Here is an 18,564-nt window from a genome sequence, read left to right as displayed (position 1 = left end):
TCAGTGGTGGTAGCCAGGCACCATCTAGTTGTCCTGGACTCAGTCTGGTGGAGGCTGTGGTACATGTGGTCCGTTAGTCCTTTGGACTAATCTTTCCCTTGTATCTTTAGTTTTCTTCATTCTTCCTTGCTCCCGAAGGGGTGAGACCATTGGAGTATCCTAGGTGGCTGCTCACAGGCTTTTAAGACCCCAGACACTACTCACCACAGTAGAATGTGGAACATTTTCTTTATAAACTATGTTATACCAATTGAGCTACTTGTCCCCTGAGACCACGATATACTTATCGATGTTTTAACTGTAAAAAACCCTTGCCCCAGCAAATCTAAGAATTTAGAATCCTACAAGTATATTCACTTAAGCACGCAAAGATAAATATTGGCTACCTCCCCTTAAATCTTCCTGCATTGTGAGAGATTGTGGCTCACGTCATTGCTAGGTAAATTTCACACTAGGAGAAGAATAACAACAAACAAGATTTTGTGAATATTAAACTATTGTCATTTTTCAGTGTAATTTTTCCATGCTGGGGTGGCTTTTTGTTTTTTAGGTTGTCTCATTCTGTTGCAGAACTATCCTGTTTGTATTGTATTATCTAGTCTGCTTCAAATGATCAAGGCAAATATTTAATATAGAGAAATTTAGAATAAATCGGAGTGGAATTTGAGTCATTTTTCACCAACTGGCAAAGATTTTAAAGTCTGAATTGACCCTATAGGACAGAGCAGAACTGCCCATAGGGTTTCCAAGGAGTAGTTGGTGAATTCAAACTGCTTAGCAGCCGAGCTCTTAACCACTGGTCCACCAGGGCTCCATTTTAGCAATATCTATCAAAAATTAAATTGCACATACCTTTTTCTAGGAATGTATTCTACAGATAAACTAGCAAAGTTAGATCTTGTTTCTTCTTGGTCTTAAACCCTTTAATTTAATTTTGCACTTAAAGTCCATATTCCTTTCCTAGGTTTCTCAGACCTTACATTATGACACCTACCCACCTGCTATCACATTTCATACTACTCTGCTCCTTTGCATTTCTCAAACATACCGGGCACATCCCTACCCAGGGCCTCTGTACTGCTGTTCCCTCTGCTGAGAACACTTTTCCCTCAGATCTTCTGATGGCTAGCTGCTGCTTTTCAGTTCCAGGTCAAAAGTCACATACTCTCACACACCTTCCCTAATTACTCTTGATTGTCTTCATGGAATTTATTATTATGTGATATTATGTTAAATATTTTCATTACATTATTGTCTGTCATGCCCAAACAGGATATTCCATGAGAGTAGAATCCTTGTCTGTCCTGCTCACTACTATCCCTAGTACCTAGAATGATACCTAGTGGGTACTTGGTAAATATTTCTTAAATTAAAAAAATATGAAAAGGTACGTATAAGAGTTTTATTGAAGCATTGTTTGTTACAGCAAGATCCTAAAAACAAAGAAAATGTCCGCCAATAGAGTAATGCAGCAGTTAACAAAAATGAGGCAAATCTATGTGCTAATAATGTAGTTATATATCCAAATTATTGTAAGAACCAAAAAAGATATGTGTATAGCAAGATTCCACTTATATAAAAAAAGAAGACAAAAGAAAATAGATCCTGTGCACAGACACAAACGTAACTGTTGGAAGCCCTGGTGGCATAGTGATTTCTGAAGGCTACAGAAGAAACAACAATGGCTAGCCCTGAACTGTTTGGAAAGTAGAACTAAACTGAGAACAGAGAAGGGAATAAAACTTTCATTTTATATCACCCTAGGGCATTTGAATATTTTACGTGTATATGGATTACTTACATTTTCTCCTTCTGTGTGGCTCCAGGTTTCCTGAAAAAAAAAAAAAAAAAAACTTGTGAAAGGATATAAATTTTATTGTTTGATTGTTTTTAAAAGTATGAATTTGTACGTACAGCCAAAAGCTTTCTTAAAAGTCTTTTTTTTTAAGAAAGTGTAAGACATTCTTTAATTTTAACAGAAATTTCATCTTAATTTGCATTTTTAAACTCAGGATAGGATATATTTCTGTTTAAATACCCAAGTGCTATTTTTTTTTTTTTTAATCTTATGGTCCCGTGTTGTCAGAAAAGAAACATGAAACTTTCTTGATAACTTTAATTCAGCAATTTTTGTGAATTGTCTGCTAAGTACAATATACTTTGCTAGGTACTGCGATAGATAATAAAGTTTAGTCATTCTCTTCCAGAGACTAAAATCTAATCAGAGACTCAGGTACTTGAACGAGTAACTGTTCTATATAAGATATAACAGAGGTGCAAAGATTAATTAAATACAAGGAGAGAGGTGGAAAACCTTGAAGAAGTGAATCTGAGATTAGGATAAAGACAAATGGAGTGTTATGGGAGAAAAGCATTGTTCATAAAGGTTCTTAAAATACTAACTTAATTATATGCTACTTAATAGCCTATAACAGCTCTCCATGGCAAGAATTAGGTTACTGTTTTATCTAAGAGAAACATCATAATCCACAGAGACTATTTATCCATTTCTTCATTCAGAAAACACGTATTAAATACTTGTGATTTGCATATCTGCTATTTACTGGACATTCTAAATAAATACATTATCTCTACCCAAGGAACTCAAAGTGTGATGGAAGAAACAGATGAGTCAGTCGTTAATTGTCATATTATGAATGATGTGAGAAAGAGATATGTATAAAATGTTGTTAGTTATCAGGGTACCTCTCCCACCCAGCAGTATCAACATGTAATGTTTGAACAAGTATCAGTAAGAATTAGGCAAGCAGTTGGAGGCAAGAGGAGAAGGAAGGGGAAGACAGTATTCTAGGCAAAGCAGAGGTGTGGAGGAGAGAAAGAACTTGCTACTACCAAAAATAATCATTGTCTGTCTTTTTCTCTAAGGAAGCGGTATAGTTAACAACTCTAGAAAATAAACTAAATCCTGTCCCTATGACAGAACAGTTGTGTAATCTTGAATAAGTATTGATTCTTCATTGTTACATCTGTGGAAGGGATGCTTTCAACATCGGCATTGGTCTTCATCTTCCTTCTATCAGTTACTTGAGTTAATTTCTTTGTGTCTCATTTATTTTTTCGTAAAATGAAAAATAAGTGGCTGAAAAACTTACGTAGTTTACTTTAGATTATGAAATTACTCATAATTTCTATTTCATAGGAGTCAGTTGAAAATATACTTGTCCAAGGATAATATATGGCTTAGCAATAGATTCCACCATTTGTCAGTTTGTCATACTGTGGTCGTTTACATGCTACCGTGATGCCAGAAGGTGTGCTACCTGTATTTCAGATACCACCAGGGTCACCCATGGTGGACAGGTTTCAGTGGAAATTCTGGACTAAGACAGACTAGGAAGAAGGACCAGACAATCGACTTCTAAAAAACGTGGCCAGTGAAATCCTCATGAATAGCAGTGGAACCCTGTCTGATGTAGTCTGGAAGATGAGCCCCTCAGGATGGAAGGCACTCAAAATGTGACTGAGGAAGAGCTGTCTCCTCAAAGTAGGGTCAACCTTAAGGACGTGAATGAAGTAAAGCTTTCGTGACCTTCATTTGCTGATGTGGCATGACTCAAAATAAGATGAAACAGTTGCAAACATCCATTAATAATTGCAACATGGACTGTACGAAGTATGAATCTAGGAAAATTAGAAGTTGTCAAAAATGAAATGGAACTGGGTCTTAAAAGCTTGTGAGCACCCATCTAAGATACATCTGTTGGTCCCATCCTGTCCAGAGCAAAGGAGAATGGAGAAAACCAAAGACATGAGAAAAATATTAGCCCAAAGGGCTTCAGGACCACATGAACCAGTGACTCCACCACCCTGAGACCAGAAGAACTAAATGGTACCCAGCTACCACCAGTGACCTGTCTGACAGGGATCACAACAGAGAGTCCCAGATAGAGGGGGAGAAAAATGTAGAACAGAATCCAAATTCATGAAAACAGACTAGACTTACTGGTCTGACAGACTGGAGGAGTCCTCAAAACTGTGGTCCCAGGACACTCTGCTAACCCAGAACTGAAACCATTCCCAATGTCCACTTTTCAGACAAAGATTAGACAGGCCTATAAAACAAAAAATAACACATGTGAGGAATGTGCTTCTTAGTTCAGTCAAATACATGAGACCAGATGAGCAACTCCTGTCCAAAAGAAAGACGAGAGGGCAGCAAGGGACAGCAACTGGACGAATGAGCACAGGGAACTTGGGATGAAAAGGGGGGGGTGTGCTGTAACAGTATGGGGATTGCAGCCAATGTCACAAAACAATGTGTATAAATTTTTTAATGAGAAATTAATTTAAGCTGTGAAATTTCACCTGAAGCACAATAAAAAAAAATGAAATGGAACACATAAAGATAGATGTCCCAGGCATTAGTGAGCTGAAATAGACTGGCATTGGCCATTTTGAATTAGACAATCATATGGTCTACTATGCCGGGAATGACAAATTGAAGATGAATGGGGTTGCATTCATTGTCAAAAAGAATGTTTCAAGATCTATCCTGAAATACAAAGCTGTCAGTGATAGAATAATATCCATATGCCTACAAGGAAGACAAGTTAATACGACTATTACTCAAAATCACACACCAACCACTATTGCTAAAGATGAAGAAATTGAAGATTTTTACCAACTTCTGGAGTCTGAAATTCATCAAAGGTGCAGACATGCATTGATAATTACTGCTGATTAGAATGCTAAAGTTGGAAACACAGGATAAGAATCGGTAGTTCGAAAATATGGCGTTGGTAATAGAAACAGTGCTGGCGATCACATGATAAAATTTTGCAAGACCAACAACTTCTTTATTGCAAATACCTTTTTTCACCAACATAAATGGCAACTATATATGTGGACCTGACCAGATGGAATATACAGGAATCAAATTGACTACATCTGTGGAAAGAGACTGTGAAGAAGCTCAATTATCCTCAGTTGGAACGAGGCCAGGGGCCAACTATGGAACAGACCATCAGTTGCTCATATGCAAGTTCAAGTTGAAGCCAAAGAAAATTAGAAGAAATCCACAAGACCAAAGTACAACCTTGAGTATGTTTCACCTGGACTTAGAAACTGTTAAGAATAGATTTGACAAATTGAACACTAATGCCTGAAGATCAGTCAAGTTGTGGGATGACTTCAAGGACATCATACTTGAAGAAAGCAACAGGCCATTAAAAAGACAGGAATGAAAGAAAAGATAAAAAATGGATGTCAGAAGAGACTCTGAGACTTGTTCTTGAACACAGAGTAGCTAAAGCAAATGGAAGAAATGAAGTCAAAGAGTTGAACAGAAGATTTCAAAGGGCAGCTCTAGAAGGCAAAGTATATAATGAAATATGCAAAGAGCTGCAGTTAGAAAACCCAAAGGGAAGAACATACTCTGCATTTCTCAAGATGAAAGAACTGAAGAAGAAATTCAAGGCTCAAGTTGCAATGTTGAAGGATCCTGTGGGCAAAATATTGAACAATGCAGGAAGCATCAAAAGCAAATCCAAGGACTTTAGAGAGTCACTGTGCTCTGGTCAACATTAAACCATTTTAGGAGGCAGCATGTGATCAAGAACTGATGGGCTTGAAGGAAGAAGTCCAACCCGTACTGAAAACATTGGCAAAAAACAAGCCTTCAGAAATTGATGGAATACCAGTTGAGATGTTTCAACAAATTGATACAACGCTGGAAGTCTTCACTTGTCTATGCCAAGAAATTTGAAAGACAGCTACCTGGCCAGCTGATTAGAAGAGATCCATATTTGTGCCCATTCCAAAGAAAGCTGATCCAACAGAAAGCAGAAATTATCAAACAATATCATTAATATCACATGCAAGTAAAATTTTGCTGAAGATATTTCAAAAGCAGTTACATCAGTACATAAACAGGGAACTGCCAGAAATTCAAGCCAGATTTATCAGATGACATGGAACAAGGGATATCATTGCTGATATTAGTTGGATCTTGGCTAAAAGCAGAGAATACCAGAAGGATGTTTGCCTGTGTTTTATTGACTATGTAAAGGCATTTGACTGTGTGGATCAGAACAAATTATGGATAACACTGTGAAGAATGTGAATTCCAGAGCACTTAATAGCGCTCATGCAGAACCTGTACATAGACCAGCAGGCAGTTGTTCGAACAGAACAAGGGGATTCTGTATGGTTTAAAATCAGGAAAGGTGTGCGTCAGGGTTCTATCTTTTCACCATATTTATTCAGTCTTTATGTTGAACAAATAATCCAAGAAGCTGGACTATGTGAAGAAGAACAGGACATCAGAATTAGAGGAAGACTCATTAACAATCTGCATTATGCAGATAAGACAACCTTGCTTGCTGTAAGTGAAGAGGACGTGAAGCACTTACTGATGAAGGTCAAACACTGCAGCCTTTGGTAGAATTACACATCAACATCAAGAAAACAAAAATCCTCACAACTGGACCAATAAACAACATCATAATAAATGCAGAAAATATCGAAGTTGTCAAGGGTTTCATTTTACTTGGATCCACAATCAACGCCCATGGAAGCTGCAGTCGAGAAATCAATGACAGATTGCATTGGGCAAATCTGCTGCAAAAGACCTCTTTAAAGTGTTAAAGAAGCAAAGATGTCATTTAAGAACTAAGGTGCACCTGACCCAAGCCATGGTATTTTCAGTTGTGCAGTAAGCATGGGTAAGCTGAACGATGAATAAGGAAGACCGAGGAAGAATTGATGCCTTTGAATTATGGTGTTGGCGAATATACCACGGACTGCCAGAAGAACGAACAAATCTGTCTTGGAAGAAGTACAGCCAGAATGCTCCTTAGAAGCAGGGATGACAAGACTTAATCTCTCGTACTTTGGATGTTATCAGCAGGAACCAGTTGCTGGAGAAGACATCATGCATGGTGAAATAGTGGGTCAGTGAAAGAGAGGAAGACCCTCAAGGAGATAGAATTATACTGTGACTCTAACAGTGGGCTCAAACATAGCAGGATGGCGCGGGACCAGGCACTGTTTTATTCCGTTGTATATAAGGTCACAATGAATCAGAACCAACAACATAACAGCAATAGATTACACTTGGGGGTAGTAATGTGCTTTCTGTCTTCAAGTTATGTTTTATATTTCTTGAAATTAATATATCTTTTAGTACCCCAAACCATGTGATCTCAGTGGAATGATCATAAAGCAACAATCATAGTCTTGTTGTTCTTTTATAGGAAATGGTGCACTATTAGTATGACTGTGAAGTCTTTTTAAACATGTCTATCTCCCAACAATAATCATACTTCCAATAAGCCTTATGGTCTGTGATACCACATTGTTGAGTGAATTGTGACAGGGGCAGTAGAGTGAAATGGCTAGGAATATAATGGAGCTACACTACCTGAATTTAAATACCAGTTCTGTTTAGTAGCTGTGTAACCTTGTGAAAGTTACTTACCTTCTCTGTGCTTAAGTTGCTTATAGAAACTTGGAACAATAGCAGTACCCACCTTTTAGGATTATTAAGAGGATTAAATGAGTTGATGCATGTAAAAGTACTTAAAACTGTGCCTGGCATATGGTAATCGTTATATAAGGGTTAGCATCATGGAGATGGCGCCCTAGTGGTGCAGTGGTTAAAGAGCTTGGCTGCTAACCCAAAGGCTGGCAGTTCGAATCCTTGGAAACCCTATGGGGAAATTCTGCTCTGCCCTGTGGGGTTGCTCTGAGTCGGCATCAACTCGATGGCAGTGGGTTCGGTTTTTGGTTTATGATGGAGATGATGATGATAATGCAGGAGCAAATATTTCATTTAACAAGTTAACTAACTACTTATTACACCATTATATATTAAAGATTTTACTTATTCTTAAATTTTAAAGTAAAGCTTCGGCCAGAAGAATAATCGTATAATTACTTTAATAAATATGCTTCAGTAAAGAAAACAAAAGTATGTTGTAGAAAGTGTAAAAGCACAAAGAAAATAAAATGAACTTGTAATCCAGGCACACTGGGCTAACATTCTGATGTATTAGTTTAGGTCTTTTCATATGCAAATCCCCCTTAATAAATATCATATTGAGATACAGTTTTATCACTTGCTTCTTTCTCTGTTTATCATGCACATTCTTTTCCATGCCACAAATATTCTTTAACAACTTCATTTTTAATGACTACATGGTTACCCTATATATTGTTGAAATAAATTTTATTTAACTTGTTTACAATTCTTGAAAATTTAAGTTGTTTCCATTTTTTTGCTGTCACAATCAGTGAAGCAACATGCATCATCGTAAGTATACTATTGCCAGCTCTCTATTTCCTTAAGATAAATTCCCAGGAGTAGAATTGTTGGGACAACTGCTTTGAAGAATTCTGTTGTCTAAAATTGCCTTCCACAAAGTTTATTCCCACTTACACAGTATTAGTGTGAGAGTGCCAGATCCCGGCATCCTCACGGATGCTGGATTTTGTAATACTTAAAATTGCTTGTGCCAGTTTGATAGGTGGAAATGGTATCTCATTTTTATTTGTATACCTTTTTTTTTTTTTCAGTACTATAAGAGTCGTTTTGTTTTTTGTACATTAATTAGATACTTCAGTCAACTGGCCTCAGAATACAATTTAGGATAAACTTTTATCTTGCGAGACCTATAAGCAAATGTGTAATCATCTCTTTAATACCAGAGCCTTTGTCTTCTGAAATGGTACTAAAGCCTACCTTTTCTTTTTTTTTTTTTTCTTTTCTTTTTAAAGAGTGGGACTTGCCTGTGATGTGAATTTTCCTCTGTTATCTATTTTGATGGTATTTAACCAAGCATAGTTGAGAACAAAGGTTATTCGTTATTTAAATTTTTTATTCCTTACCCGGGCATCTAATATGGTGGATGGATGGAGACAAATGAGCAAATGAACAAACACGCATTGAGAACGACAAGAAAAGTTGCATGTTGTATGGCAGGGCAACACATTGTGATCCAAGTTAGAATCAGTTTGTAGTTCTGTGGCAGTTCTGCTATTTACTTGTCTTATGACCTTGGCAAGCCTTTTAATCTCCTTGTGCCTCAGTGTCCAATGTCTTTAATATAAATCCCCTTTTTATACCTTCTCCCTGCTATTACCTTACTTCAGTTCTTTTCACCTTGTGCCTAAACTGTAAACCACTGTAAATTTTTCCTCACTGACAGTCCAAATGCTCTTTCCTTCGTTTATTCTCTTCACACTATCATCTAGTTAATCATTCGGCAGTACCGTTGCCATTACATCATTCCTCTGCTTGGTTAGATTTTCAACAGTTCCCCTTGGTGTGTAGGAGAAATCCAAACCCCCTAACCTTCCAGTTGCCCACCTCTCTACTTTTGTTCATAGTATTGTCTCCTCCAACAATTCGAATGGTGTTAAGCAGGGGTGTGACATGATCAGATTTGTATTTTTTAAAGATCTTCAAAATTTACAGGCATCTGGTCTCAAGTACGTAACAGTTTTAGAATCAGTCAAATACATACAGCTCGCACATAATTTCTGCTGACAAAGTATAATTAGAAAGGAATTAGGTAGCCTGAACCCTTAATTATTTAGAGTGGAGAATAAAATAAAGGAAGAATTTAAATACCCTTTTAAGACTTCTAACTCAACTGGATAACTCTCTTGAAAGCTATTGTTATACTTTATATTACTCTGGAAAGATGATTCTTTACCTTTTTCTTTTAGTGAAATTACTGGGTGATAAATGTTAGTGATAATGTTACGTGATAAAAATTTTCAAAAACTGTTACACAAGAAAAGAGCCCTGGTGGCACAGTGATTAAGCACTCAGCTGCTAACCAAAGGTTGGCTATATTCAAACCCACCAGCCACTCCGCAGGAGAAAAGACCTGATGATCTGCTCCTGTACAGATTACAGCCTAGGAAACCCTATGGGACAGTTCTATTCTGTAGTATAGGGTCACTATGAGTTGCTATCGATTCTATGGCACACAACAGCTACAACTACACAAGATATTTAAATCCTTATTTTGCTATAGGATTTGCCGTTATGTTTTGAAAGCTGAGACTAATAACTGCCATGACTTGATAATAACTTAACTAAATCAAGATGTTAAATAGAATTGTCATACATTTATTAATCAATGTAATTTAATTAGATTTACTAGCAAAATAAAAATGTTGCTTTTAATAATTTGAATTAAATTTTCATGCACATTTGCTAATATGGGCCTTTTCTTACAGTTAACCTAGTCTCCACTCCAGTTGCACTTCCCATGCCTGCCCTTCGTCCAAGCTTGATAGCTGATCTTGAAGGCTTAAACTTGTCAGCTTCTTCAGCAGTCATCAATGTAAGTTTTGGAATACATTAGCTCAGTTTTCAAATAATGCCTTTTCGCCTTTTTTATTAAATTGCAAATAGTTGAAATGGACTCTCAGTCTTGAATAGTTCTTGTAACAACAAGCGTTATTCATGCATGACCTTTTAATTTTGTAAATAGTCTGAAATTTTGCTCTCTCTTCAAACCTTTGTCTTCTCAACTTATTTAATTATTATGTGTATGTTTTTCTCTGCTACTGTCATATCTATAACATGCAAGGGTTCTTTGCCACATTGAGTTAGTTTATATACATATTCTGTCATAAAGCATTGCTGTCTGCATTAACAGACTTCTATTCCCATGATCATTCTCTTTCTACCATACTGTTTTTTCACTATAGGCTGTTCAAATATGACTGTTTTCATTTGAAAGTCCAAGATTGCCTTTCTCTTTGCGTTATCTTCATACATTTATTTACATGCCTTGTTGTCCTAGGTGTCCTTGAATTGATTTTCAACTCATAGCGACCCCATGTGACCGAGTAGAACTGCCCCATAGAGTTTTCTAGGCTATAATCTTTACAGGAGCAGATCTCCAGGTCTTTCTCCCGTGGATCAGTGTCCCTTAAAAAATTATTTAATGTTATTTATGGTGTGTGGCTTGAAGAGAGGCAGAATGTCTGCCTGTCACAAAATAATATCCAAACTGTCAGCTTGTCATAGTGTCTGAAACTGCAATAACTTTTTCTGTGTTAGCATATTATATCCACTAACCTTTCACTGTAAATCAAGCATGCTGTCTTAGGATGTATAATCTATTGATATGCTTGACCTCCTATTAATTTGTTGTCAGAAATCTGACAAACTAAGAGATAGAACAGGAAGTTTTGATGGGAGTCAGGTAGCTTGAATAGGTCTGGGGTGTCAAATGATTCCCAGGGCTGGTGAGGCCCTGGAGGGTACATAATTGGTGATCTGAGATGCTGATAGGGGCATAGAACTGCTTCTGCCAGCAGTGAGAAAGAGAAACACCTACTTTTTGTATGTTATTACAAAAAATTCCCCCTTCAAAGCTAATATGTTATCAGGGGCATGCAATGAAATACTAAGAAGAGCCACATACATTCCTCTTGGGTGTGGTCATTGTGACTACAAAGTACAGGTGAAAACCAAGTTTTTTATGTTCTTTTTCAGTGTAGAATTAGATTCCTTCTTACCCATTCAGAGATGAGTAAGAAAGGTTTGAGGGTTTTAGTTTACCCTTCTTGTTTCTGAAAGGAAAGGCTCATTAAAAGGGGCGGAGGGAGCAGTGCAACTAAGCAGTTAAGTCTTTCATCCATTCCAGTGATAAATATTCGTTGAGCATTTGTGGTGGGCTCTAAAGAAGAAGTAGCGATCAAAAAATCTACAGGAAAGTAGTTTCTAGAAGGGAGTAGGGAGCTCCTAAGAATTTGGGAGGCACTAAGGTTGTAGATAAATAACAACTTGGGGTCTGATATCAGATGCCCAGGGTGCAAATTTCTGCCCTATCACTTGCTAGCTATGAGAAATAAATTGATAAGTAACTTTTCTGCACTTCAGTTTCTTATGGGGATAATATCTACCTCACAGGATTGTTGTGAAATTAATGAGGTAATACATGTAAAGCTCTTAGAGCAGTGACTAGCACATTGTCATTCACTGAATACATATTAACTAATATTTTCAGAAGTGATATGTGAAAATGGACCCTGAGTCGACATTTATAGTTTATTAGCTATAAGAAGAATGCAGTTGAGATTAGAAAAGCTGGTGGTAAATCTTCATTCCTCACAAAGAAATTAAGAAACTCACCCTTTTACTAAGAAAAGCATTTATTGAGACAGTTTCTTCAAAAGAAAAGAAAAACAGTCAGCCCAAAGAGTGGGCACAAAAGGACTGACTACCTGAGTGAAGCAGGATCACCACATTCATCCCCCAAAGGCTAACAAAATGATTTAAAAAAAAAAAGTACTAAAAAGAATGGCAGCCAAAAATTCACCAGAAACAACCAAACAAGGAAGGAAGTAGAACTTAAAGTGGAATTTATAGAAAATAAATTGGAAGGTCTGGTGCAGAATTACATGACTTCTAATCCCACCTCCAGCCCTCAACAAAATGTACTAAGAAAAGAAGGCGAAACCAACCAAATTGTAAGTTTTCTCTTTATGCCTAAAAATTTGGAGAGAAGTAGACTAAAGACCTAAAAGGAAAAATAAAATTAAAACTCTCAAGAATTAGAAGCCCCTATCTGGAAACTCTGGTGGTGTGGTGGTTAAGTGCTATGGCTGCTAACTGAAAGGTCGGCGGTTCAAATCCACCAGGCACTCCTTGGAAGCTCTATGGGGCAGTTCTCCTCTGTCCTGTAGGGCTGCTATGAGGCAGAACCAACTCAACGGCACCTAAAAACAATAACAATATAACATTATGGGGGCAGTGGTGGTTCAGTGGTAGAATTCTTGTCCTCTGTGCCAGAGAGACCTGAGCTTGATTCCCAGCCAGTGCACCGCAGGCACAGCCACCACCTGTCTGTCAGCAGAGGCTTGCACATTGCTAGGATGCTGAACAGGTTACTGTGGAGCTTCCAGACTAAGATGGACCAGGAAGAAGGGCCTGACCATCTGCATCTGAAAACCAGACAGTGGAAACCCTATGGATGACAACTGTCCAACCCACGACCGATCATGGGGATGGCACAAGACAAGGCAGCATTTTGTTCTGTTGAGCGTGGAGTCACTGTGAGTTGGGGGCCAACTTGACAGCAGCTAACAACAACAGTATGACATTATAGAATCTCAACAAATATAGGAGCCTGTTTGGATTCCAAAATGAAATTCATAGATAATAAATAGAGCCCTGATGGCACAGTGGTTAGAAGGTTGGCTGCCAACCAAAAGTTCGGCAGTTCGAATCCACTAGCCACTTCTGGGAAACCCTACAGGGCAGTTCTACTCTGTCCTGTAGGGTCGCCATGAGTCAGAATCGACTCAAAGGCAATGGGTTTGGTCAGGTTTAGAGTAAATCCAAAACTTAAAAACCAATGCGGCACTCTAATTGAATAGAAGGGAGAAATAAAAGTAATTTATAATAAAGCAGTATTTACTTTGATATGTAATTGCCTGACCAAGACTACACTAGAGGGCATAATGAAGTAGTTAAATGTTTGCACTCATACATAGAACTACTATGAATGTGGCAGCTATAAATACAGACTGATATAGATCAACTCAACTCAAATACTATGTCAACTCAAATGCTATGAGTTATGGTGTTGCCTATCAGTGGCATAATTTTCCAAAACATTGAACACTTTTTCTGAACCCAAAGTAGTTGCATTCCTGGAAAACTGAGTATATTACAACTTCGCAAAAATTGCTTTGCGTTTATATATAAAACAGAGTTAGGTTTTAGGCTGAGGTAATTTTAAATAAGTTTTCACCTCATAAATGGCCAACAAGACATTTGAAATTTGTGAGGGACATAGTGCAAATCTTTATTGTATGGTTCTGCCCTGTTCATTGCAGGACATCTAGCACTCCTGATCTCCCTCCCCTAAATGCTAGTAGCATCCTTAACTGTCCCTCCCTCCGGTCACGTGGTAACCTCAAACTCTCAAAGCAGTACGATGTGGTTAAAAGCACAGGCTCGTGAGCCAAACCACCTGTGTTTAAATCATGGCTCTGCCACCTTACAAGATAAGTGATCTTGGGCAAGTCATTTTACCTCTCAGTGCCTCAGTTTTTCATCTGTAAAACAGAGATAATAATGCTACCTACCTCATAGGATTGTTGTTAGTATTAAATGAGTTAGCATCCATTTATATGCTTGTAACAGTACATATGAAGCACTAAATAAGCATTTACCATTACTATTTTTTTATTACATTATTATATCTTTGTAAACAAAAGAAACTGTGTCCCAAGAAAATTGTATTATCTTTCTACTGTTAAGGCTACGGATAGTCTCAAGCATGAAAATAACTATGAGTCTTTTGTTAAAATGGGGAAGGATGGGGACACTGCTCATTGCTGAAGTCAATTAAAGGATGGTCCAAAGTAGCGGAATCAATACCTGTGAAATTATGGTTACAGAATTGAGTGTAAATGATAAACCAACAATCAAAATTAGGAACAGGGGAGAGGAAAAGATGGGAGATATGCATGTTAATCATTTCTTTTCTTCATAGTAAGAAAGTAGTCAATAATATGTGAAGTTAAAACAGCTTTTGTTTTTGCTTTTGATGTTTAATGAAATTCTAACCTCTTAGTGGTTTTTGTATCCTCAAAGAACATTTACCTGAAGTTTAAGAGTTTTTTTTTTAATATTTATTTTCCTTTAACTAAAATAAAATTACAATCTTGTTCTTATAGAATAATTTTATATTTCTGTGTATCTGTTTACCGTCCAGGCTTACAGAGTGTCACACTCCCCATGGCTAAAAGTAGTATTTTGTTGTTAGCTACCATTGAGGTGGCCCCAGCTCATAGTGACCTCATGCAGAACAAATGAAACTCTGCCTGGTCCTGCACCGTCTGTATGATTGGTTGTGGATTGGACTGCTGTGATCCATAGGGTTTTCATTGGCTGGTATTCAGAAGTAGGTCACCAGGCCTTTCTTCCTCATCCGTCTTAGTCTAAAAGCTCCACTAAAATCTGCTCAGCATCGTAGCAACAGGCTAGCCTCCGTGACAAATGGGTGGTGGCTGCACACGAGGCACACCGGCCAGGAATCAAATCTCAGTCTCCTGCCTGGAGGGTGAGAATTCTACCACTGAACCACCACTGCCCCCACTGTAGTTATGTTAACTGTTGTAGTTTTTAGATGACTTGCTGCTTTCTTTTTTGTACTTTTCTGTAATGTTCAAGCATTTTATAGTAAATACTAATTAACTTTTTAAAATTACAAAATTATTACTGTAAAAATGGGCACAAGTACAGAAACAAGCAAAATCAGATGATTACCCTTAAGAGAATTAGTCATTGGAAGGACACCCAAGAGGAACTTCTGGAGGGCTGATAATGTTCTGTTTTTTGATCTGGGTGCTTGTTACATGAGTATATGCATTTTAGGAAAAAATCATTGAGCTGTGTACTTAAGATATATGTACTTTTCTGTATGTATATTATACTTTAGTAAAACATTTTTTAAAAAGTGGACAAAAGTACACATTATTTACAGTAAAGAAGATATAGATGATATGTGGAAAATGTTCTATAGCAGTAATGAATAAATTCAAAGTTAAAGAATCTGTTTGCCTGTAACATTGGCAAAGATGACAAGAACTAGTGCTTACTGTTGGTGAGGGATGCAATGAAAAACATGTGCTGCTCCATTGGTAAAAATGTAATTTGGTACATTATTCTGGCTTACAATTTGACCATCTGAATTAAAAACAATTAAAATATACACTCTTTGACCCAGTAATCCTTCCACGTCTAGATATTTTTCCCCTAAGGAAATTATTAAAAATACAAAGATTTATTCACATAGTTATTTATAACCGAGATGTCTAGTGTTAGAAGAATGAGGGTTACATAAAGTATGTAAAGTCAAACTAAGGAATTTTGTATAGTCATTAAAATGTTCTTACTAAATAATGAAATGAGAAAGTATGGTATAATGTAAAGTGAAAAAAAGAGATTCAAAGCGCTAAGAGGTAGGCAGTTTGAATCCACCAGCTACTCCTTGGAAACACTTTGGGGCAGTTCTGCTCCACCCTGTAGGGTTATTATGAGTTAGAATCAACTCAATGGCTTCAGGTGTGGATATTGTCTATATTTTTTTTAATTGTACATACATACTGTGTTTTTAAATAGAAGAAAATGAAAAGTTGTTGTTGGGTGCTGTCAAGTTGGTTCTGACTCATAGCACCTGTGTACAACAGAAACACTGCCCAGTCCTGTGCTGTCCTCAGAATCGTTGCTGTGTTTGAGCCCATTGTTGTAGCCGCTGTGTCAGTCCATCTCCTTGAGAGTCTTCCTCTTTTTCACTAATCCTCTACTTTACCAAGCATAATGTCCTTCTCCAGGGATTGGTCCCTCTCAGTAACATGTCCAAAGTACAAAGTTTCACCATCTTCGCTTGTAGGGAGCGTTCTGGCTGTACTTCTTCCAAATCCGTCTTGATTTGTCTGCCTTCTGGCAATCTGTGGTATATTCAGCATTCTTTGCCAGCACCGTAATTTAAAGGCATCAATTCTTCAGCCATCCTTATTCATTTTCCAGCTTTTGCATGCATACGAGGCAATTGAAAATACTGCGGCTTGGGTCAAATGCACGTTAGTCCTCAAAGTGACATTTTTTGTTTTTTAACACTTTAAGGAAGTCTTTTGCAGCAGTACATTGTTTGATTTCATGACTGCTGCTTCCATGAGCATTGATTGTGTATCCAAGTAAAATGAAATCCTTCACAAATTCAGTATTTTATCCACTTATCATGATGATGCTTATTGGTCCAGTTGTGAGGATTTTTGTTTTCCTTATGTTAAGGTGTAATCCATACTGAAAAAAATAATATAATGGGAAGGACATGGAAAGAGTAGAAGAAAATGCTTTATGATGTTTACAGCTTTTATGAATGATTAGGTTATGATTTATGTTCTTTGTGTGTTTAGTATTTTCCACATTTTCTCTAATCAAGGTGTGATATATTATCAAAAAAGTAATGATTTTTTTAATAAAAAGGGAAAACATACATGAATAACTAGGATTCCTTTTTATTGACACATCCGACTTAGGATGTTTTTGCCTGTCTTGACCACTACTATTAATTAGTTGAACAAGTTGTTGGGTTTCTCAGTAAACTCTTACGTGATGGCCAGGTAGATCTCTTTGTTTCTTTCTAATTCTAATGTTCTGTGAGTCTGTGAGCTTATGGTGAAATTTTAAAGATGTGACAATAGTTTCATTGGGATGATTTGGATAACAGGTTTGTGAAAATAAATAATGAAACATTTTTTGCTTATACGATAACTTTCTAGTCCATAGGTGATTTTTATTTATTCCAGTGGGTTATTTAAAATTTTCTTGTATATTTGGCAAAATGTGAATAGATTTCGTTTTTTGAAATTACCAAAATACTTACAGCGAAACCTAAGGACAGCTCCATTTTCACACCAAATATTTTTCTAATGAAAAATTCACTATTTGTTCTAATCTTTTGAACTAAATGTTTAGTACACAGAGACGTTTTAAGCGTACTACCTAATAACTGTTATTATTATTGTAAGAAGAGGCCTGATTTTTTTCAGATTGTGTCTTAATTTTCTATTGCTGCTGCAACAGAAATACAACAGTAGGTGGCTTTAACAAACAGAAATTTATTTTCTGACAGCTTAAGAGGCTAGAAGTCCAAATTCAGTGTGCTGGCTCCAGGGGAAGCTTTTCCTTCTCTGTGTCAGCTCTGGGGAGCCCTGGTGGTGCAGTGGTTAAGAGCTCAGCTGCTAACCAAAAGGTCAGCAGTTCGAATCCACCAGCTGCTCCTTGGAAACTCTATGGGGCAGTTCTACTCTGTCCTATAGGGTTGCTGTGAGTAGGAATCAACTCGACGGTAACAGGTGTTTAGTTTGGTCAGCTCTGGAGGAAGGTCCTTGTCTCTTTGAGCTTCTATTCCTTGGTATCTTCATGTGGCTTGGCATCTCTCTCCCCATCTCTTTTCCTTAATCCACTCGTTTTATATCTTGTTAGGGATTAACTCAAGACAACCTGCATTAATCCTGTCTCATTAGCGTAACAAAGATACCCCATTCCCAAATGGGATTGTAACCACAGGCATAGGAGTGAGGATTGACAGCACCTATTTTGGGGGGACGCAGTTTAATCCATAACAGATTGTATGATAATAATAAATGCAGCCTTTGTTTCAGTCTTTCATGAGACTAATTGGCAGTCATCAGTGGATGGCTCCATAAATGAGGACGCGTTTTAGTACCTGTTACAGTATGTTAGTGAACAAACTGGTTAACTTAGTTTGCTTTTTTACCGTGATATTGGTAGGCCAAGAATTTCTAAATTGTTAAACATCAAGCCCAGAGAACACAGAAACAGCAGTCTTTAGAATGCTAGACTTTTAGGGGGAATGAAAAAGAGTGGGGAAGGGGACAGGACAATTTACATATAAGAATAAATGTGAAAGACAGTACTGGTATTAAGAATTTTGGAGTGAAACTCCAATCTTTAGTGCTTTAGATGTATGTTTGGGGCACAAAAATATGAAAGTAAATACAGCAAAGTTACTTCTGAAAACTGACTTAGCACAGACT

At 37.2% G+C, this 18,564-nt stretch overlaps 1 protein-coding gene across 3 annotated transcripts in view; it reads left to right on the top strand.

The window, feature by feature from the left end:
* Window positions 1-18,564, top strand: part of AP3B1 (adaptor related protein complex 3 subunit beta 1) — a 278,558-nt gene that overhangs the window by 196,469 nt on the left and 63,525 nt on the right. For all 3 annotated transcript variants that reach the window (XM_003408109.4, XM_064273483.1, XM_064273482.1), the window contains one exon: window positions 10,210-10,316. In XM_003408109.4, the coding sequence (XP_003408157.2) occupies window positions 10,210-10,316 (107 nt within the window). The remainder of the gene's footprint in view (window positions 1-10,209; window positions 10,317-18,564) is intronic.

The sequence above is a fragment of the Loxodonta africana genome, chromosome 2 (assembly GCF_030014295.1).
Source record: "Loxodonta africana isolate mLoxAfr1 chromosome 2, mLoxAfr1.hap2, whole genome shotgun sequence".
Taxonomy (NCBI): domain Eukaryota; kingdom Metazoa; phylum Chordata; class Mammalia; order Proboscidea; family Elephantidae; genus Loxodonta; species Loxodonta africana.
This window is presented reverse-complemented; position numbering and strand designations above follow the sequence as displayed.